This window comes from Oncorhynchus gorbuscha, linkage group LG09 (assembly GCF_021184085.1).
Source record: "Oncorhynchus gorbuscha isolate QuinsamMale2020 ecotype Even-year linkage group LG09, OgorEven_v1.0, whole genome shotgun sequence".
Classification (NCBI taxonomy): domain Eukaryota; kingdom Metazoa; phylum Chordata; class Actinopteri; order Salmoniformes; family Salmonidae; genus Oncorhynchus; species Oncorhynchus gorbuscha.
The window spans coordinates 70,135,038-70,158,104 of NC_060181.1; the positions used below are offsets into that span (position 1 = coordinate 70,135,038).

The 23,067-nt window shown below is 43.3% G+C and overlaps 1 protein-coding gene across 2 annotated transcripts in view; it reads left to right on the forward strand.

Moving 5' to 3' along the window:
• Positions 1–23,067, forward strand: part of abca12 (ATP-binding cassette, sub-family A (ABC1), member 12) — a 96,614-nt gene that overhangs the window by 15,047 nt on the left and 58,500 nt on the right. For both annotated transcript variants that reach the window (XM_046363291.1, XM_046363293.1), the window contains exons 15-34: positions 2,448–2,618; positions 3,067–3,278; positions 6,008–6,138; positions 8,234–8,354; positions 8,908–9,238; positions 9,514–10,173; positions 10,268–12,085; positions 12,370–12,749; positions 13,092–13,210; positions 13,715–13,806; positions 14,555–14,706; positions 15,916–16,046; positions 16,324–16,466; positions 17,868–18,044; positions 18,192–18,415; positions 20,286–20,415; positions 20,495–20,650; positions 20,909–21,005; positions 21,111–21,463; positions 21,590–23,038. In XM_046363291.1, the coding sequence (XP_046219247.1) occupies positions 2,448–2,618; positions 3,067–3,278; positions 6,008–6,138; positions 8,234–8,354; positions 8,908–9,238; positions 9,514–10,173; positions 10,268–12,085; positions 12,370–12,749; positions 13,092–13,210; positions 13,715–13,806; positions 14,555–14,706; positions 15,916–16,046; positions 16,324–16,466; positions 17,868–18,044; positions 18,192–18,415; positions 20,286–20,415; positions 20,495–20,650; positions 20,909–21,005; positions 21,111–21,463; positions 21,590–23,038 (7,047 nt within the window). The remainder of the gene's footprint in view (positions 1–2,447; positions 2,619–3,066; positions 3,279–6,007; positions 6,139–8,233; positions 8,355–8,907; positions 9,239–9,513; positions 10,174–10,267; positions 12,086–12,369; positions 12,750–13,091; positions 13,211–13,714; positions 13,807–14,554; positions 14,707–15,915; positions 16,047–16,323; positions 16,467–17,867; positions 18,045–18,191; positions 18,416–20,285; positions 20,416–20,494; positions 20,651–20,908; positions 21,006–21,110; positions 21,464–21,589; positions 23,039–23,067) is intronic.

Here is a 23,067-nt window from a genome sequence, read left to right on the forward strand (position 1 = left end):
CTACCTGCCTTCGCCACACTCCCCATGTGCCCCCACCGAATACATTTTTGGGGCTGCCTCTTGGGCTTCCAGCCGTACTGCCGTGCTGCCTCCTCATACCACCACTTCTCGGCTTTCGCTGCCTCCAGCTCAGCCTTGGGGCGACGATATTCTCCAGCCTGTGCCCAGGGTCCCTTGCCGTCCAGAATCTCCTCCCATGTCTAGGAGTCCTGCGATCGCTGCTTCTTCTGCTGCTGCCCGTTTTGTGGTGGGTGTATCTGTAACGGATCTCGTCCTCCTCTTCTGAGGAGGAGTAGTGAGAAGGATCGAGGACCAAAACGCAGCATGGTAAGTGTTTCATAATGTTTAATAAAAACAACAGAACACTGGAACAAAACAAAATAACGTGCATCAAGGAAACAGTCCCATGTGGCGAACAAACACTGACACGGAAGACAAACACCCACGAAACACAGGTGGAAAAAAGGCTACCTAAGTAGTATGATTCTCAATCAGAGACAACTAACGACACCTGCCTCTGATTGACAACCATACTAGGCAGAACACAGAAACCACATAGAAAAACAAACATAGACTGCCCACCCCAACTCACGCCCTGACCATACTAAACAAAGACAAAACAAAGGAACTAAGGTCAGAACATGACAGTCCCACAGTTGACAGTGCATGTCGGAGTAAAAAACAATCCTTGAGGTCGAAGGAATTGTTGGCAGAGCTACGAGACAGGATTGTGTCGAGGCACAGATCTGGGGAAGGGTACCAAAAAATGTCTGCAGCATCGAAGGTTACCAAGAACACAGTTGCCTCCATCATTCTTAAATGGAAGAAGTTTGGAACCACCAATACTCTTTCTTGAGCTGGACGCTCGGCCAAACTGAGCAATCAGGGGAGAAGGGCCTTGGTCAGGGAGGTGACCAAGAACCCGATGGTCACTCCGACAGTGCTCTAGAGTTCCTTTGTGGAGATGGGAGAACCTTCCAGTAGGACAACCATCTCTGCAGCACTCCACCAATCAGGCCCTTACGGTAGAGTGCCCAGACGGAAGCCACTCCTCAGTACCTGGCACATGACAGCCCGCTTGGAGTTTGCCAAAAGGCACCTAAATTCTCTCAGAAAATGAGAAACAAGATTCTCTGGTCTGATGAAACCAAGATTGAACTCTTTGGCCTGAATTCCAAGTGTCACATCTGGAGGAAACCTGGCACCATCCCTACATTGAAGCATGGTGGTGGCAGCATGGTGGTGGCAGCATCATGCTGTGGGGATATCTATTAGCGGCAGGGACTGGAAAACTAGTCAGGATCGAGGCAAAGATGAACAGAGAAAACTACAGAGAGATCCTTGATGAAAACCTGCTCCGGAGCACGCAGGACCTCAGACTGGGGCGAAGATTCACCTTCCAACAGGACAACGACCCTAAGCACACAGCCAAGACAACACAAGAGTGGCTTCGGGACAATTCTCTGAATATCCTTGAGTGGCCCAGCCAGAGCCCGGACCTTAACCCGATCAAACATCTCTGGAGAGACCTGAAAATACCTGTGCAACAATGCTACCCATCCAACCTGACAGAGCTCGAGAGGATCTGCAGAGAATAATGGGAGAAACTCCCCAAATACAGGTGTGCCAAGCTTGTGGCGTCATACCCAAGAAGACTTGCGGCTGTAATTGCTTCCAAAAGTGCTTCAACAAAGTACTGAGTAAAGAGTCTGAATACTTATGTAAATGTAATGTTTCAGGTTTTTATTTCTAATGAATTTGCAAACATTTCTAAAATGATGATGAATACTTTCTGAAGGCACTGTGTATGGGTTATACACAGTGCCTATATTTTCAGTGATATGATGTTCTTGTTGGTTTCCAATAGATCCTAATGGCTCAGGGACATTCATTCATTCAATCATTATTTATTTATTTAATTAATAGATTTATTCAATCATTAATTAATAAATAAATACATGTATTCATTAATTCATTACTTGTTAGGTTCCAATAGGTTATAATAGCTCAGTGACATTCATTCATTCAATCATTATTTATTTATTTAATTAATAGATTTATTCAATCATTAATTAATAAATAAATACATGTATTCATTAATTCATTACTTGTTAGGTTCCAATAGGTTATAATAGCTCAGTGACATTCATTCATTCAATCATTATTTATTTATTTAATTAATAGATTTATTCAATCATTAATTAATAAATAAATACATGTATTCATTAATTCATTACTTGTTAGGTTCCAATAGGTTATAATAGCTCAGTGACATTCATTCATTCAATCATTATTTATTTATTTAATTAATAGATTTATTCAATCATTAATTAATAAATAAATACATGTATTCATTAATTCATGACTTGTTAGGTTCCAATAGGTTATAATAGCTCAGGGACATTCATTCATTCTTCATTTATTCATTGCTTGTTGGTTTCCAATAGGTCCTACTATCTCAGGGACCAGTAAGGTGTGAAGATCTGCTGGGCCAGTGGTCCTGGCTCTCCTCTCTGAGCTCCATGGACCCCAGCCTGTGGAACGCCCTCTTCTGCCCAGGGAACAACTCTCGTCTCCCAGACGCTCTGCTGGCTGAGTGGATGCCTGTGGTTGACAAGGTAAGTAATGTGTACCTGGACAGCTCTCACAGGTTGTGTCTTATTGTCTAGGTCATCCCTAGAAAATGATGTTCTGATAAAATAACTAAAGATTAAAAGGTTATCACAAAAGCAGAATACAAACAACACACACCTCCCTCAGAGCCAATACTTGTTTAGACCATGTAGGTCATTTCCATTAGAAACATTAGAAACATTGATGAATGGTCTAGTGAGAATACCATTGGTAGTAAACAGTAAACAGAAACGGTGTCATATATGAGCCTATGGATTTTCCTTCTATAGATTTTTTTCCAGAAACCATTTTCTGTAATTTTGAGAAGTTACTTTAAGTACATTTTTGGGGATATTAAGACGCTTTTGTATAAGCCAGCAATTGTTGTTATGTTATATCCTAAAACATATTCAACTTTCTTTGATCATTTTGTAATTTCCTTCTATATCCAAGGCGACTCAGCTTATGAACATAGTACAGGGCACTACCAACGCCAATGTCACCGTTCCCATGATCCTCACTGAATGGCATGCACTGGCTGGCTCCTTTGTCAGCGGTGAGGTGGCCTTGAGGAACTTCAGTAATCTGTTGGATGCTGCCTACCTGGTGGGCTGGGTCCCTGAGAACATCACTGCAGTGGACTGGACACAGATTCTCATGACAAGGTTAGTGCGTACACACACTAATGAAGGCCCTTTGGCCAAACGTTGGTCAAATAAATCGACCAAGTAGAGATGAGTGTATACTCTTTCTTTTTCATTTGTCATGGTCAGTGTACCTTTAGTAACCACAGGATGACCATGCTGTCTTGAGATAATATAATCAAGGTTTGTGTATAAATGAGTATACAATATCCTTGCATCCACAAGCGGAATTATCAGTATGTACCATACCAGTCAAAGGTTTGGACTCACCTACTCATTCAAGGGTTTTTATTTATGTTGACTATTTTCTACATTGTAGAATAATAGTGACGACATCAAAACTATGAAATAATACATACAGAATCGTGTAGTAACCAAATATATTTTATATTTGAGATTAAGAGAATGCCAAGTGTGCAAAGCTGTCATCAAGGCAAAGAGTGGCTACTTTGAAGAATATTAAATCTAAAATATATATTTTTTGGTTACTACCATGATTCCATATGTGTTATTTAATAGTTTTGATATCGTCACTGTTATTCGACAATGTAGAAAATAGTACAAATAAAGAAAAACCCTTGAATGAGTAGGTGTGTCCCAACTTTTGACTGGTACTGTAGGCGAGCCGACATCATGAAAATATTGAGTCTATCAACATGCGTTAGCAAATACAACATGTAGAAATGATACTGGATATATCATTGATGTAAAGTGAGATTCCACTTGACCGTTGAGTCCTTTTATACGCTCTGGACATAGTCTGGTAGTTCCCAACTTGCTAATGGCCATCAGGTCCTAACAACCTGGTACTCAGGGCTCTATTGTCCCTCTAACCACTCTGATGTCAATGCAAATGCAATCAGAAATCACATCCAACACTTATCATCAAAACAGTATGAGCTTTTAAATCTCACCTCACTCTGATGATCAGTTTGAAGAAAGAAGTTCAAAAACAAGTTGAAGCTGAGTGGAAAACATGGCTGTTTTGTATGTTGTTTCAAAGCCTTAACACAACAAAATGGATACCATTTTCTATGGTGATGATTAATTCAAAGCACCCATATGCATATTAGAATGAGCCCTAAAAACTAAATTGTACAATACATAGCCTACCGCTTATCATGCATGGCAGAAAAACATCAAATAAAACTGATTTAAGAAGTCCTTGCTACATCATTGGTCTAGCCTATTCTCCAAAATTAAACAAATTTGAGTAGGCCTAATCACCTTTGAGCGTGTACTGTATTATTATGCATACTGGATGGACTGGTTAGCTTATGCTCCAAATTTATATTCATGAGTCTGGGAGAGAATGAATAGTCCTAGGCGTTGCTGTTGGTTCATTGATTGTGTAGGGGAGCTTACAGGTAGCCTTCAATTATAGTGCATTTGTATTTGATTTTGAATAGCCTAGTAATAGGGTTAATCGGGTGGCACATTACCTTTAGCTATACAGAATATCTCACCAGCAAGTGTTTCCATCTCCTTCTCTCTCCTTTATTCCTTTCTGGAGCATTCAGAGAAGCTGTATTTCGTTGTGAAAACGTGTTACTATTGATGTTCCCAAACAGATTTCACTTGGTTTCCCAAATTAAGCACTGGGTAGCTGCAGAAACAGGGTTGGGGAGCCCACGGCATGCAGAGTGTGGGTGAAATATGAACTGTCGCGCAGCAATAGCATGCACCTCAAACAGTGGTTGATGCATGAAGTGAAATAAGTGTTGTTGTATTTCTTTTCCAGCTGCTCATATTAAGCACAGCTCTGCTATAAAGCCGAAGTAGGCTACCAGGGATCATTGAAAAAGGGACGGTGGGAAGCTTGCGGCCTCCATTCCCTGTCTTTTTCCCCACCCCTGTTCCTGCCCATTTGATAATGGGCCGTTCTAAATCGAAATTAATTTGACATATTTGTGAAGACGAGATTAAATTGAGAATAATCTGATGGGTGAAAATATGATCACTTGTTGAGAGAACAGCTGTGCATCTTGAGGCAATGAACATAGCACAAGCTTTTTTTTGCAACTTTCTCAAATCATCAATAGCCTATAGTTTCGTCTTGCAGCCCATATATGTTTTGATTTTTAAGACATACTAAGGTTTATCAATCACAACAACATTTTCCAAATAAATCTAAATCTATTTTATAGGACCTGTTTCAAATGATCACGTTTACGCCCAGCATAGCCATTTCATATGTGCACTCCCTCCGGACTGGTAAAAAAAATCCTTGCTATTTTATTCAGCTATATTTAATTATATTCTTCTTACTATAAAGTCATATAATATAAAATAATGGCACAGGACTTTTAAACATATATTGTCTGCTAAATGAACAAGCCTACAGCCTACGGCATGGAGCATAGCCAGATAACATACAGTAAAAGGACAACTCATATTCTCTTTATCTGAAATACATTTTCTTCACATCATAATGTTTCTTTAGACCTGACTAAAATAAATAATAGATTTAATAGACCTTTTTAAATGTAGATGTTCCAAAGGCAGATCACCAGCTTGTATGTGTGGAGGCCTGGAGATGCTAAACACATTTATGTTCATTAACGGTCAATTACCGTGAGACCAGCAGAGTTTTGCATAACAATAACCGGTTGACAGAATTTCATGACCGCCACAGCCCTAGCTGAGATGAGGTATTGCTATCCAATATGTTAGTGGGATTTGTAAGTGTGTTTAAGTTATGAGTTGGTTGTCATGTATAAACTCAACATCCATTTCTCTATGTCTCTCAGGGGTTTGGGAGCATTCATCACTGTGGGCTCTCACCTCCAGAACAGCTCAATGTGGCCGTCTATGGAGTCATACTTCCACATCGCCTACTGGATAATGAACTACCAGCCCAATGTCACCGCTTCACCAAATTGTGAGTCAGGCATGCATACACCAATACAACACACACATAAAGAATACATGCACACATAAGGTAAGGTACGTACAGTGCATTTGGAAAGTATTCAGACCCCTTGACTTTTTCCACATTTTATTACTTTACAGCCTTATTCTAAAATTGAATAAATAGATTTTTCCCCCTCATCTATCTACACACAATACCCCATAATGACAAAGCAAAAACTGTTTTTGGAAAAATTTGCAAATGTATTAACAATAAAAACTGAAAAGAACATTAACTTAATTATTCAGACCCTTTACTCAGTACTTTGTTGAAGCACCTTTGGTAGTGATTACAGCCTTGTGTCTTCTTGGGTATGACGCTACAAGCTTGGCTGACCTGTATTTGGGGAGTCTCTCCCATTCTTCTCTGCAGATCTTGTCAAGCTCTGTCAGGTTGGATATGGAGCGTTGCTGCACACTATTTTCAGGTCTCTCCAGAGATGTTCGATCGGGTTCAAGTCCAGGCTCTGGATGTGCTACTCAAGGACATTCAGAGACTTGTACCGAAGCCACTCCTGCATTGTCTTGGGTTGTGTGTTTAGAGTCGTTGTCCTGTTGGAAGGTGAACCTTCGCCCCAGTCTGAGGTCCTGAGCGCTCTGGAGCAGGTTTTCATCAAGGTTCTCTCTGTACTCTTCTCTGTTCATCTTTCCTTCAATCCTGACTAGTCTCCTAGTCCCTGCTGCTGAAAAACATCCCCACAGCATGATGCTGCCACCACCATGCTTCACCGTAGGGATGGTGCCAGGTTTCCTCTAGACGTGACACTTGGCATTCAGGCCAAAGAGTTCAATCTGGGTTTCATCAGACCAGAGAATCTTGTTTCTCATAGTCTGATTGTCTTTAGGGGCCTTTTGGCAAACTCCAAGTGGGCTGTCATGTGCCTTTTACTGAGGAGTGGCTTTCATTTGGCTACTCTACCATAAAGACCTGATTGGTGGAGTGCTGCAGAGATGTTTGTCCTTCTGGAGGTTTCTCACATCTCCACAGAGGAACTCTCTTCCCCAGATCTGTGCCTCAACGCAATCCTGTCTTGGAGCTCTACTGATAATTCCTTCGACTTCATGGCTTGGATTTTGCTCTGACATTCACTGTCAACTGTGGGACCTTATATAGACAAGTGTGTGCCTTTCCATATCACATCCAATCAATTGAATTTACTACAGGCGGATCAATCAAGTTGTTGAAACATCTCAAGGATGATCAACAGAAGCACGATTCCCCTGAGCTCAATGTCAAGTCTCAAAGCAAATGGTCTGAATACTTAGGTATTTCTGTTTTTAAATTTTTTATAAATTAGCAAAAATGTTTGTTTTTTTAATCAGTTTTTCGCTTTGTCATTATGGGGTATTGTGTATTTGTTGATAGGGAAAAACATTTTTTTCTTCTATTTTAGAATAAGGCTGTAACGTAACAAAATGTGGATAAAGTCAAGGGGTCTGAATACTTTCCAAAGGTACTATATGCCTTGTCCAAGCCAGTATGGACCATAGGGCAGGAGCCTATTACCCGTTTTTGTAAGGTGAGGCAGCTTGATGTACAAGTAGACCGCCTGGAGGGTTAGGGTCAGTTTTAGCTCACAAGTACACAAATAGACAATATGATATTTACTTATTGTTATAACTGATTAGTTACGTGCCAGTCATACCATGGAACAGAAGCTGCTGAGAGCTAGCAATTTGATTACTCATTATAATGAGGAATAAGCAAATGTTCATAGTCAGCAATATCCAGTATCCATATCCAATGCTCAAAGCTACATGCATTTTTGCCAATATGGCCACCGTTGCACGTGTGCACATTTCGATAATGTGAATACTCATTGCCCTGGTTGTCTTGGTGTTGCCATCAATGCTGAGCAGTAGCTCTGTGACAAAGATACATAATGACAAGATACACTGTTTGTCCCAAATGGCACCCTATTCGCTATAGAGTGGACTTCTTTTGACCAGAGCCCCCTGGTCAGAAGTAATGCACTACATAGGGTGCTATTTTGGACGCAGGCTCTGTCTGTTCCACTCATGAGCTCTATCTGTCTTAAAACAATATATAATATATATCATAACAGGTACTGTTGATTCTACCACATACGCCTATATCTGCAATACTGGGTTTACCTGGCAGCAGTTTATCCCAACCACCGCTGCTCTGGTACAGGAGTTTTCTGCTAATCCTGCTGTATTACTTAGGTAAGTAATCTCATAGGGCAGAGAAGGATAGAGCCTGGCCATAGGTGTGAAGTTTATGGTTTAGGCTGTTTCCAGAATGACACCATTTTCCCTACTTCGTGCACTACTTTTGACCAGGGCCCATTGGGCTCTTTTCAAAAGCAGTGCGCTATATAGGGAATAGGGTGCCTTTTGGGATGCATACCGTGCCTCTAAGTAAAGTGTTATCTAACTACTGTAACGTCACTTCTGCCACAGACTATCTCCCCTGGTGTCTTTCCTTCTCCTGCTCACATTGTGTCTAATTGTCCCTCACATTGTAATGACTCCGATTCACACTTACTTCTTAGTGATGCACTCTCATTGATCTGTTTTGTTGTCAATTGATCATATTTTTATGACTAGATTATTATTACAACATATAGACTAGTAGATTATTACTGAAACAAATGATTTGTTATTGATTTTGATTAGTGGTTTATTAGATGTAAATGTACCTTTTCTAGTTGATTATGAGGCATGTGTTTGGTGCCAAGTGAGGAGATAACAAATATTTTTTTTCTATTTTCCACAGGCATGTCCAGGGCTCCTTGTCTTTCCTCCAGGCTGTCTATGGAAACATTGCCACAGACGCTGTCACCCAGCTCCTCAGGTCTGACCTAGTCCTAGGGGACGACTCCATCCCAGCCCTCCTGGAGAACTTGATCACCATCCTGAACAAGGACATCACGCTGGTCTCCAACATCATGTCCCTGGAGCAGTTTAGCACCAACTCCGAGCTGCCCCTCTCTCTCCTGGGGGAGATGTTAGAGGCCCTGGGCCTGAAGCCTCTGGAAGACCTGTGGACCCAGGGAGGTGGATTCCAGGCTCCCAATGCTTCATCTGTGATGGCCATTGCCCTGAAGGTAGCCAAAAACATTAGACAGAGATTAAGCCTAGTTCTGGACTAGAAATCATTTTCAAAGGAGATTCTTTATAGAGCATGATTTTTAGACCAGGACTAAATTTAATCTGTGTCCGGGAAACCACACCGTATAGTATTTTGCAATTGTATTATTTATTCAAGATCAATGTTTTGTAGATGTGAAACTGTAGATATGATTAATGATTCAGAACATCATTAAAACACCCAAAAATATCATAATATGTAATAATAATAAAGTCAATGAAAATTTCTCAGGTAGCCAAGGACACCCAGCATCTACTTACCGGGCTCCCTGTCGAGAACGCCAACATGCCAGACCTGGCCGGGGTGGAGGCTCTGCTGATGCAGTGGCTCTCAGTAGCTCAGGGAAACCTGACCCTGCCTCTGTCTCTCAGCATGGGAGATGCTCTGATCACCTACTCTGGCTCTTTCAACTCTACCTCCCTGGCCTTCCTCAGACAGCTGCTCAATCCTCTCACCAACCAGAGCTCAGCGGGCATAGCAGACAACATCCTGCGGGCCATGGAGCGGCTGAAGACTGTGCTGGATGCTCCTAACGGCGACTCAACGCCCATTCTCCTGGGGTACGTGATCCAACTACAGGAGTTGCTGGTCTCGAGTCTACAGCTACGCAGATATGAGCAGCTCTTGCTTCCAGATGGGAACCTCACCACAGCTCAGGTGACAGACCTCCATTTGGCTGTGGTGGACCTCTTTCAGCTCCTGTACGTCCAGCAGCTTAGCCAGGCTGGGGATCAGGCTGCCCTACAGACCCTACTACAGAGACTCTCGGCCCTACTACCTCTACAGCTCCAACAGCAGTACCTTGGGATGGTCAGCCACTTCCAGGCTGTGATGGAGAGCTTGGTGTCATGTACAGCAGCAGGTCAGGACTGCACGGCTGCGGTCCCACAGGTTGGTTTTGTATTTGTTTTGCTATCCATTGTCCTTCTGTTTTTTTTAAAGGCATTTGAAATCCAATGTATTATTATTATTGTTATTATTACAGGTGCTCCAGATCCTGGCAGCTAGTGGGGACCACACGTTCAGTGGGGGCCAAGCTAAACCCAGCATGCTAAGCCAGGAGTCCATGAAAGTGACTGTCAACCTGCTTACTCTCCTCTTCGCCTGGCACGATACCGACATGTCTAACAATAAGTCCGTCACGCCAGAGTCTGTCCTCAAGACCGTGGACCAGACTGCCTTCTTCCTCCAGCAGATTACATCGACTCCCAACATCAGCGTATCCTCTCTCCAGCAAGCTATGCTACAATCCAACCTTACCCTGGGGGAGCTGGAGAAGATGGCTGCCCTGGCCGGCGCAACCAACGCACCAGCTCTCCTGGCTAGCATCATGGGCGTCATCAACGTGCAACAATGCCTGGAGCCCCAGCCCAACAATCCCATCAGCATGGCCCAGTGTGCACTGGAGCTGAGTGAGAAGGTCACTGGATTTATCCTTGCTCTGCCTATACCTCCAGGATGCCAGTCCAACTGCACAGCGCTAATCTCCCTCCTCCCCATCCTGGTCAACCACTCTGTGAGTATTGGCCTTGCCGCCAGCTCTGGCCCAACCCCACTCATGCCAACAACTGAGGCTATTACAGATACCATAGCCAGCATCAGAGAGAATCTACAGCATCTCAACCTGGAGTCTGTGGAGCTGATCAGTAACGAGCTCCATGTCCTTGAGGGTTTAATAAAACTGTCTGCATCTGGACAGTCTCCAGTCTACTCACACAATTCCACTGATCCACTGATGCAGGACTCGGGTAATGTACAGAAGGTGTATTTGGAGATAGCACAGTGGTACCTGAGGAAGCTAGAGAATGTGACCAGAACCAGTACCTTCTCAGAACTCCTGGACCCTTTCTTCCATATGGCAGAGATGCAGCTGGCTCTCCAACTCTCTCAGACTGAATTTACTATCTTTGTTAGTAAAGAGGTTGAGTATTTGATGAGAAGTATCCACTACCCTATCAACGGGACAGACGTCAGTAAAATCGGCCAATCGGTCATTAGGATACTCAAGGGTAACCTGGACCTGTTCAAGTTAAACATTGCTTACCAAGCGGTTATGGGGAACAATTGGCTAAACTACAGCTTGATTAACGAGGCCGAAACCCTGATCAATAATGAACTCACTGTGCTTGAGGGTTTGATCGAACTCGCCGCCTCTGGACAGTCTCCAGTCTACTCACTCAATTCCACTGATCCACTGATGCAGGATCCAAATTACGCACAGAAGGTGTATTTGGAGATAGCACAGTGGTACCTGAGGAAGCTAGAGAATGACACCAGCACCAGTGCCTTCTCAGAAATCCTTGACCCTTTCTTCTGTATTGCAGAGATGCAGCTGGCTCTCCAACTCTCTCAGACAGAATTCACCATCTTTGTTAGTAAAGAGGTAGAGTATTTGATGAGAAGTATCCACTACCCCATCAATGGAACAGATGTGAGTCAAATCGGCCAATCGGTCATCAGGATACTCAATGAAAACCTAAACCTGTTAAAGTTAAACATTGCTTACCAAGAGGTTTTGCAGAACTCTTTCGGGAATGTAAACTGGCTAAACCACAGCTTGTTAAGCGAGGTCGAAACCCAGATCAGGGAGTACCTCAACCTGACACAGGATTGGCTGAGACAGCCCCGTGTGACCCAGGTCTTGACCAATATGCTGCATTGGAACATAAGCGGTGGGATGATGAATGTGACTACTCCTGGGATGGACCTCCAGCAACTTCTCAGGACTCTTGGCTCTCTCCTCACCCCAGAGCAACAGGCCTACCTCACAGCCATCCAACACAACAGCCAGGCTCTCAACCAGGTAATTTCATTTTACACAGGTAGTCCCATTGAGTGTTGACAGTATTTGTAAATATTTTACTATGGGGTGAATTTGAACTGTCAATGGGATACAAAGTGAAAATTGATACTTTTAAATTAGGATTACAGCCCCTATGGCTGTTGTATGACAAACAAACACATTTCCACTTGGGGATTTCTAACACAAAATCTGATATCTTCTATTTTCTTCTCTTCTCTTATCTTCTCCCTTTCCTTCTATTTAAAAAAATATATCTTCTCTCCTTTCCTCTCCTATCCTTTCAGGTTCTGTTGGTGGCCAGTCAAGAAGGAGGTCTGGGAAGTGACCAGTTCATCCAGGCATTCATGGATGCTGCAAGCTCTGTCCTGAGTGGCTTCACCATGGGCCTCACACCACAGAATGGCACTGCAGAGATCCAGGGTATTCTACTGGGTGAAGAGGTCCAGATTATTCTTCAGGATGCCCTCCAGCTGGCATTCAGACCTAACATGAGCAACGCCCAGTCACTCAACATCACAATGGAGATTGTCAGGAGGGCGGAGGGCGTGGTTAGATTGCTGGTCCCCCAGGAGGCTGTTGGGTATCTGTTGCCAGGGTTCAGGTTCATTAGCACCTACATTGAGACAGTCTCCAGACCGGGCGGGGCTGATAAGTGGAATGAGATGTGAGTTGTACTGTGTGTGGACTGTCAATATTGATGCATTTTAGTCTGCGTCCCAAATGGCAGTAGTGCTGTGCGTGGATCCTGGTCAAAAGAAGTTCCCGAGATAATATGGTGCAATTGGGGATGTAACCTTACTGATTCTAAATGCTCACTGAAAATCAGAAGACGTCAGTGTTTTTTAGGATGATGCTGTTGATGATGACAACAAATATTATCATCAGGTTGTTTTGTTACTCCCTCCCCTCACAGTGAAGATGATGACAATGATGCTGCTACTTATGCTGCTGCTGATGACGATAAACGATAACATAACGATAACAATGACATTTTCTTTCCTCTCAGCATTGTGAACGAGCTGAAGGTGGTCCAGGGCCTCCTGGCCCCTGACAGCAGTGCCGAGGTCTATCTCTCTATCATCATCAACATCACTCATGTCATCCTGGACTCCAGCCAAAGCCAAGGCAAGTTGCCTATAACAGCTCCTCAATATCACTGTAGGACTACGTCCCAAATGGCACCCTATTCCCTACATACAGTAGTGCGCTACATTTGACCAGGGACCATAGGGTAGTGCACTATATAGGGAAAGGTGGCAATTTGGGACAGTGCGTCTACTGTCCTAATGGCCTGTGATATAGTACTGTTGGCACCATACACTTCATTATTAAATAACCCTACCAGGATCTCAGCCAGACACTTTAAGCACAGTTTATTGACATGCCAAAGTCAGAGTTTGTGTCCTCTAGGAAAAAATGACTGTATCTGTATATTAACAGTGGCCAGAAATCAACATGGCAAAATATATTGTACATCTGTCTCACTGTCTGAATCTGTGTCTTCTTGGAAAACAATTAAGTTAGCTAACAGAAGCTATCAATTTGTTTGATTGTTGGCTACAGTTGATATGTTAATAACTAACGATATGCTGTCATTTTTCATAATTGTAACATTATTATCGTCAACAGGTAGCAACATGGGCCCTTGGAGCAACATGAGTCTATGGGCTAACATTGGTAATGATATGACTGCTGAAAACCTTGCAGAAATTGCTGGTCAGGTAAGGCATAATATATTACACCTTTGCGTTTATTATCAGTGAAATGGGGTGGCAGGGTAGCCTCGTGGTTAGAGCGTTGGGCTCGTAACCAAAAGGTTGCAAGTTCAAATCCCTGAGAATCCCCGAGCTGTTGTTCTTTCACTGAAACCCACTGTTCCTAGGCCGTCATTGAAAATAAGAATTTGTTCTTAATTGACTTGCCTAGTTAAATAAAGGTTAAAAAAAATCTGTAATCTACTTCCTTCTATGACAGTGGCAGTTCTGCAAAGTCATCTTTATACATGTGCTGAAGGCTTGTCAGTTGTATGACATATACCTCAGGCAGTCAACAACATGCCAAAGCACAAAATGCTATCCAATGCAAATATCAAGATCGTATATTTTGTGGTTTGTCCAGTTTACAGTTTAAAATATGTGCCAGTGTTTTTCCTCAATGGGTTACTGACTTGCCTAGTTAAATGAAGGTTAAATAAAAAAATAAAAATACAAAGATTGAGCTGTCTCACTGACAGTAGTCACAGTAGCTCATGGTGTGGACAATTCCAATAATCATTTCAGTTAATCAATCTTTCCTTCTGTCTAATTTCCAATGAACAATTGAATATTTCATAATTGGAGAAAACTAACAATGAAGGCAATTTCCAATGACACATATTACGTCTAATAACCATGCCTTAATAAATGGAGCTGTTGTTAATAGTTGTCCAATGGAGAACACTAGCAACGTGATATTTTTGTATCCTTTCAGATGACTGGTCTCCTAAACTCTGTGCTACCCCTCATCATTGGGCAGCAGGGTATCATGCCTTTCCCTCTGCCTTCTCCTGAGATGCTCCCTGACATACTACCTGTGCTGATACAGATCCTCACTCAGCAGGCTAACCAAAGCAGCTGGGATAAGTAGGTTCAGGGGTCGGGGGTCATCCGTACAAGGACGAAAGTGGTATCTGGTTAGATAGTGAGAGGGAAGAGAATTACCATGGTGTTTTAACTATAGTAAGATAGTATAGTATAGCATGCTTGGGTTCCCGAGTGGCGCACTGCATCTCAGTGCAAGAGGTGTCACTACATTCCTTGGTTTGAATCCAGGCTGTTTCACATCCGGCCGTGATTGTGAGTCCCATAGGGCGGTGCACAATTGGCTCAGCGTCGTCTAGGTTTGGCTGGGGTAGGCTGTCATTGTGAATAATAATTTGCTCTTAATTGACTTGCCTAGTTAAATAAAATATAGGATTATATTTTAGTCAGTGGGGAGAACATTATCATGTTTGTTTTGGTAGTATTATATTTTAGTCAGTGGGGAGAACATTATCATGTTTGTTTGGGTAGTATAGTATTATATTTTAGTCAGTGGGGAGAATATTATCATGTTTGTTTGGGTAGTATAGTATTATATTTTAGTCAGTGGGGAGAACATTATCATGTTTGTTTTGGTAGTATAGTATTATATTTTAGTCAGTGGGGAGAACATTATCATGTTTGTTTTGGTAGTATTATATTTTAGTCAGCGGGGAGAACATTATCATGTTTGTTTTGGTAGTATAGTATTATATTTTAGTCAGTGGGGAGAACATTATCATGTTTGTTTGGGTAGTATAGTATTATATTTTAGTCAGTGGGGAGAACATTATCATGTTTGTTTGGGTAGTATAGTATTATATTTTAGTCAGCGGGGAGAACATTATCATGTTTGTTTGGGTAGTATAGTATTATATTTTAGTCAGTGGGGAGAACATTATCATGTTTGTTTTGGTAGTATAGTATTATATTTTAGTCAGCGGGGAGAACATTATCATGTTTGTTTTGGTAGTATAGTATTATATTTTAGTCAGTGGGGAGAACATTATCATGTTTGTTTGGGTAGTATAGTATTATATTTTAGTCAGTGGGGAGAACATTATCATGTTTGTTTGGGTAGTATAGTATTATATTTTAGTCAGTGGGGAGAACATTATCATGTTTGTTTTGGTAGTATAGTATTATATTTTATTTTATAGTATTGAGGGCCACAACATAATAGCGTGTTATGTGTATATAGTGATAGTTTTAAGTTAGCTATATTATGTTGGTTGTAAAGTTTCTAAACCAAGTGCTTCCCTGTGTTGTCAGGTTGGAGGGGATGATTGAGGCCCTCCTGTCGACCCTCAGGGACACCCCGGTGTGGGAGTCTGTTCCCCCTGCTGTTTCTGTGATGAGCCAAGTCATGGGTGCCTTGGTCAACAATATGCAGGCTGAAACAGGTGAGACTGAGAGGCAGCTTTCCATACACCTTTTTTTCCATACACCCTTGACAGCACTGGTGTTTCCTTTGTACCACAGATTGCTAGTAATTCCGTACATTAGACAAACAGTACATTAGATACACAAGTTAGGGATTTAGTGAACTGTAGCCTAGCATTGAACGTTATTTATGCAAATGCTTATCTTAGTTGCTCACAAATGTTCCCATAAGTGTCCCATTGTAAAACTCTCTTTCTCTCTCTCTCTGCCCCCCCCCCCTTTCGCTCTCTTTCCCAGCATTCATCTCGAGTTTCCAGAAGCCACTGGCTGTCCTGATGTCAGAGTTGGTACAAGCTGTGAATGGCAGTGATTTCAACATGGCTGACGTGTCTGAGGGAATGATCCCTGCCATCGAGCTCACTGTGGAAGCTGCCATACAGGTTTGGTCAGAGCTCTGGCTGCATTCTCTATGTTTTCTTCTTTCTGCCTTACTGACAACTGCTTTACTAGGTTACGTGGTTGGTAACACAATGTCCTCAGTGCTCACTAGGAATGTCATGTTCTTCACAATAAATAACATGAGCCAATTTCATGAATTCATGTTCAATTGTTAAAGAACTTACCGGTTTGATGGCTTCAGTGGAAGGGAAACTAAATACCTCAAGCTATGCTGCTGTTGAAAGACAATAGGCTCCTCGTGTTTTAAACGTTCGTCCTGACTTGGGTAGGCTATTGTTTGTCTGTTTAGATATCTGTCCCTGAGAGAACAGTCTCAGGAATGGTCACAAATATACTTTTAAAAAATCTGGTTCAGAGATGTTCTTAATGACAACACAATGAGCAAAGACTCACCTTTGCTATCTGAACGGTGGCCCAAGTTCATTGTGTTCAGTTAAAGAAAAAAAATATTCAGTTGACCGTTGCCAAAACTGATTGCCCCAGTATCTCATATCCCATCTCGTTGTCAGCCACATTACCTGTCAATATTGCCTAAAAAAGTTGTCTAGAACAGTTTCACAACCTTAAGAATCAGGAGGGAGATGTATCACAATAGGTCTTTTCAAATTACCTAGTCAAACCCAGCCAAACCAAACTAAGCAGTACTGAGTTGACCAGGTTACACATCCACCATAGATGCTGGAACCATGCCGAAAAGGACAAATTTAAACAAAATATCAGAGCCAGCACAGTTAACTTTGAGTTGGTACGACAGTGTGAAAAGGGTAAATGTGGATCAGATTCCAGCCCACGCCCAAGCTTGGACAATAAGGTACAATGAAAGATGAATAGAAAGAGAATAGGTCACAGCTTCCCCAACTTCCTTTCAAGTTGTGGATGATTCAACAAAAAAGAGACAAGGAAAAACTACACCATTGAGTTTAGTTGTAGTAAGTTTTCTGATTCATTCTCAATAGATCACCTTTCATGTGACCAGACTCTTAGTCATGCCATACATATTTATGGTATAATGGTATATGGTATAACATGGTATAATAAAAGGAAGTGTTTCTACATAAATAGGGAGGCCATACACGTTTTATTGACACACTTGACCGTCTTACTTTATCGTCTGTTCTATTACCCTGCATATGATATACTGTATTGTTGTGTGTTTACCCTAGAGAGAATCTGATGACTGTCCAGAATAAAGAAGTCAAATAAGGCTGATATTTTATCCCCCATTGTATGTATGAGACACTGTTGAAGTCATCATACTATCTTCTGCCCTTCCCTTTACTGGGGACTGCCTGTGGAGAAGAATGAGTCCATTTGACAATGAAGTAGAAATCATAATTCACTGTCCCTCCTTGTTGCTGTTTTTCACTTTCACCCATCATAAGGCTGCTAATAGGAGTAAGACCTTGGAGTGCAGGCAGGTCCTGAAAGCCTGGGAGCCAGTTAGAGAGGCGGCTGGGCTGAGTGAGGCCAGCCTGGGTTTGTGGTGTAACATCAGCCTGCTACCAGTCATGGAGGCCGATGCTGCGTCCAACTATGTCTATGCCAATCCAAACATGACCGTGAGTAGTAGTAATCACACATCACTAGGATTTCAGTTTGTAAAACTTCCCCACTAGAGGGCACTGTGGTAGCACCTAGTAAACTCTGCTGCTATGTTACTGACACAGCTCCTTTGCCTGTTGTGTTCTGTTGTGTTCTCTTCCCAGGGCATGGGGATGGGGTATGGCACAGTATCAGTGGACACTGCAGCAGCTATGATGGTGGCAGCTCTGCGTTCATTCTACTGGGTCCAGGTTAACCGCACCATAGTTACTGAGCAGCTTGGTACAATGCTGTTCAACACATTATACCAGCTACAGGGACTAAATATGACCACCGAGGACCAGGCTCACTGGAACACACCGTTTCTCCAACTACAACTGAGCCAGAGGTGAGTCCTGTGTGGCTCAGTTGGCATAGCATGGCACTTGCAATCCCATGTTCTGCAGGTTCAATTCCCCTGGGGACCCCCAAAAGTGTCTGCTAAATATTATTATTATATATTAGTTAACAACCAAAACACCAATGCCCCTTTCACATGACTGAGCTGAGCTCATATGGTAGTGGCTGGAAAGGACAATGTGAAATGAAAATATCATTATAGGACGGTTTGGGTCAGAACAATAGTGTAAAAAGGGTATAACAGTGACAAATACTTACCTGACCAGACCTTCGCACAACTTTGGCATGACTTTGTTTCTATGTGCCACTAATGGTTGTTTTGGGTCACCACAAGGTCAACTTTGACAGTCAGAGGAAGAGTGCAAGTCATCTCCGGTGCTGCTTTGTGTTCTTGTGTGTTCTGCCTTTCACAATATACCCGATTGACACACCCTGTTTGCTTTATAAGCTGTTTATAAGCTGTTTCTCTGACTGTATTCAAAAAGCATCCCAGAGTAGGAGTGCTGAGCTAGGATCAGGTTCACTCTGTCCATATAATCATATTCATTATGATCTGGAAGGCAAAACTGATCCTAGAACGGCCCTTCTTCTCTGACACACTTTGTGAATATGGGCCCTGGGAGTGCTCAAATACAAAACATCGAGAAGGACGAGGAGAAAAGCATTAGGCAGAATCAAATGTTTATCTCAGAGGGTGAGAGAGAGAATTAAATAACCAATAAAGACACAAATCACAGTCATTTTATCACCTACACGCACAAACCAGAGGCAAACCAATATAGATTCCTTCCTAAATTACATTAGAGAATTTGGAACAATCAAATGTGCATTAGTTTAGTTTGACTCTTTACCTGAACACAGATCGTGTGTGTGTGTGTGTGTGTGTGTGTGTGTGTGTGTGTGTGTGTGTGTGTGTGTGTGTGTGTGTGTGTGTGTGTGTGTGTGTGTGTGTGTGTGTGTGTGTGTGTGTGTGTGTGTGTGTGTGTGTGTGTGTGTGTGTGTGTGTGTGTGTGTGTGTGCAGATAGTGACGTCTAACTATTATTCCGTTATCTGAGTCTCAATTCCTCTTTAATTGATTTCGTTTTCTGTAATAATGAACTCAGTGCTGATAATAATCACATTATACATATCTCATGGAATCAATCACAATTGCATCCCAAATGGCACCCTATTCCCTATATAATGCACTACTTTTAACCAGGGCCCAGCGCTCTATGAAGGGAATAGGGTGCCATCTGGGATGTAGACCAAGTTTGACGGCGAGAGTCGTAGATCACTGACCACTGTAATGGAAATATCCCAAAGAAAGAAACAATCTTATACCACGGCCTAAATTATATCCCAAAATTATGAATAAGTACCCCCCAAAAAACATGATGATGATGAATTATGATTATATTCAATCCAGATTGAGAAATAATGGTATTACTGACTCATTATTATTTTATGTAGGGGAAAAGTGTAGCAGTTGCAGTACATGAAAGCAGTAAATACATTCTCTGTTTCAATTTAACCACAGCCTATCCAACTTTAGCTATATGCTATTCTATTCTTTGTTTCTGACACCAACATATCTCTTGCTGCTATTTCACTAATGGGAGAGTAGTTTCACTGACACATAAGTAGCATTTCTATCCTGCATGTATGAAATTACAATATCTGTGAAAGCATTAAATTGATCTATGTCTTTAACACATAGCGCCTGTTTCCCGAACACATATTCTCCATCGAGCTTGGAAACCGCTTCCTATTGTCCTCACTCACAGTCATAACCTTCAACATACAGATCTGTATATTCTTGTTGTAAATGATTAGTTTACAGTCATTGGTCCTAATCCGTGTCTCTTGTCCTCCCCAGTACTCAGGATCTTAGGATGGCCTTGGATCAGCTGGATGCCCTGGCCATGGACAACCCCTGGATGAGACCCTACCTCCTGGCTGTAGAGATGACCCTAAACTACACTCTGGAGAATAGCCATCTACTTCAGGTATCTTACAATCTCCACTCAATGTGTGTGTGTGTGTGCGTGTGTGTGTGTGTGCGTAAACTATTCGATTCTATTTCAGAACTCCACCTCCGCACAGCATGTGTTCATGGAAGCCATGGAGATCCTCCTGACAGGCATGAACTTCACCGAGGACCTGGACCTGTGGATGCGTCCCTACCTCCAAGCCATGGAAATGACTATCAACTACACCATGGTCTACAGCCAGCTCCTCCAGGTGCTGTGCCATCTTCTTCCCTTGTGCCATTGATCAAGGCAATCACTTAACCCAGAAGTGCTCTCCATGCACCCGGTGGTTGCTGACCCCTGTGCCTCTCAACGTTTGTGTGTGTGTGTGTGTGTGTGTGTGTATGAGAGAGAGAGAGAGTATGTGTGTGTCTGTGTGTGTTTGTCTGGGGGTGTTGGGAAAAGGCAGAAGCGGAATTTCAGTTTTCACCAAATGGACAATATTCTATACTATTCTATTCTATTGCAGAATGCCACATCTGCCCAGCACCTCCTGATGGAAGCCCTAGAGATGCTCCTCACCGGGTCTAATCTCACCCAGGACTCCATCCAGGCCATACTAACAGGTACAACTTTGCACTGTTATGTCATTTAAAATTGTGTCTAATTATCACATAAACGATTGGTCACATGAACGTTACAGAAATTGAAATCCATTCATCCATTCACAGAGAACATCTTCTCCAGGCCAGACGGAGGGTTGATCAACAAGCTGCTGAAAGATATGATCAGGGAGCTGGTCCGTGTACAGTTGCTGGGAGACTGGCCCATGGTCTACGGCGTCATGGAGCAGTTCCTATCTGTCAACACCACAAACCTCATCCTGGAGAAGGCTATTGAGTTCAGTGGCTGGTGGGGCTCCTCTACCGCCTCCGGGTTGGATCTGGTAACCCAGGCTCTGCCCAGGATGTACGAGGTGGTGAAGGCCTTCTTATCCACTTTGAGACAGATGAGTGTCCCCTTCCCTCCCATCTCTGAGATGTCCATGGAGCTAGCAGAGCACGTCATCACCATGCTCAGACAGGTATCCCAGACACATGCATGTGGTTAATTAAGATATGATGTTATTATAAGTTAAATAAAATGAACACAAAGCTTCAATTGCAAATCATATTCAAGTAGGTGCTGGCCTTTTTTTCTGAATTTTTAGGTATCTCAGACCAGTGATCTCTTCGCCCCGCTGGACTACTACCTGAGCCAATTGCAAGACGAGATGACCGGGCGGAGCAGGAGTCCCTTCCCCCACCACAATGAGGGTGTGTCCAGGAGGGTCCGCCGCGAATTGATGAGGAGGGAGCCAATGAAAGAGCCAATGGATGACTTCCTGGATCTGTTCTACTTGGACTACCCTGTCTTGTTCCAGGCCCTGACAATGCCACCCACCATGCCAGACATCATGGAGACTGCCCATATGTTCTTCGGCAACCCTGACTTGTCTGTAGTGCTCAAAGGGGTCTCTAGGGACATTGGCATGGTACCACCATCACTACCACCCATGGGGAACGTCTCCAGGTCTATGTCCAGGGCCGGAGCCATGACATGGGGCCCCTCAGTCCCCCCCCCTCTGGACGACCCCATCGACGTGGCCCTGGGAATCCTCTCCTACCTCACCCTCCCCAGACAGTGGCAGGCATACAGCCAGCTGTTCGTGGAGATAGCCCATGAAGACTGGACCATGGAGGACTTGGCCAAGATACAGAAGTTGTCAGCAGGCCTGGGCAAGATGGCGGACATGGCCATGGTGCTGTCCCAGCATCCCCCACTACAGGTCGCCCAGAGGGTGGAGCATATGGTTAGGCAGCTGAGTGCTGAGGTGGCAAGGATCATCTACAGTGGCCCCAACAATGGATCCAACATGACCATTCAGTTTCTCACCGCCTTCAACGACATCCTGGCAGATAACCTTGAAGAGGTCTCTGATATTACATCTCAGATCAATGCCATCATTCAGAACATCCTCAGCTCTCTGTCCAGACCAGAAGCTTACATGAGTCTGGATCCGTACATGATGGCTCTAGACCAGACCATTGCTGTGTTCACCTCTTACCTACCCACGGACAGCATGATGTACCTCAACACCTCTGGCCAGATGGTGAAAGGCTTTGCACTGCTGGTTTCACACCCACGGGACATGAAGAACATGATGAAGGCTACAAGCATGCTCTCTGCCTCACTGGATCATCTCCTGGCCTCCGATATGGAGACGACCCTTCCGGACAGGAAGCCGATCCAGTCCATCACTCACCCTCTCTTCCTGAACAGTGCCTTAGCCACTCATACCCTGTTCAACCTCTCCGCTGCAAGTCACAACTTCAGCAGCCCTCACGAGAAAGAGGCAATGATCAATCAGACTTTCCTTGCCCTGGTGGCCTTTCTGCCTGAGGACCAGAGGATATATGTTCTCCCTCTGGAGTCGGTCCTTCTCGCTGCCCTCTCTGGGGTCTCCAACACGGACCAGATCCCTCCATCCTTCCTGGGGATCTCCAAGCAGGTCACCATGTCTATCCTTACTATGCTCAACCTAACCAACACCCCAACAGGGTACCAGGGGGACAGTGCTGGTGCCACGGTCCAGGTCCTGTTTAGAGTGTCACAACAGGTAATGTTTGTGACTGCCTTTGACAGATA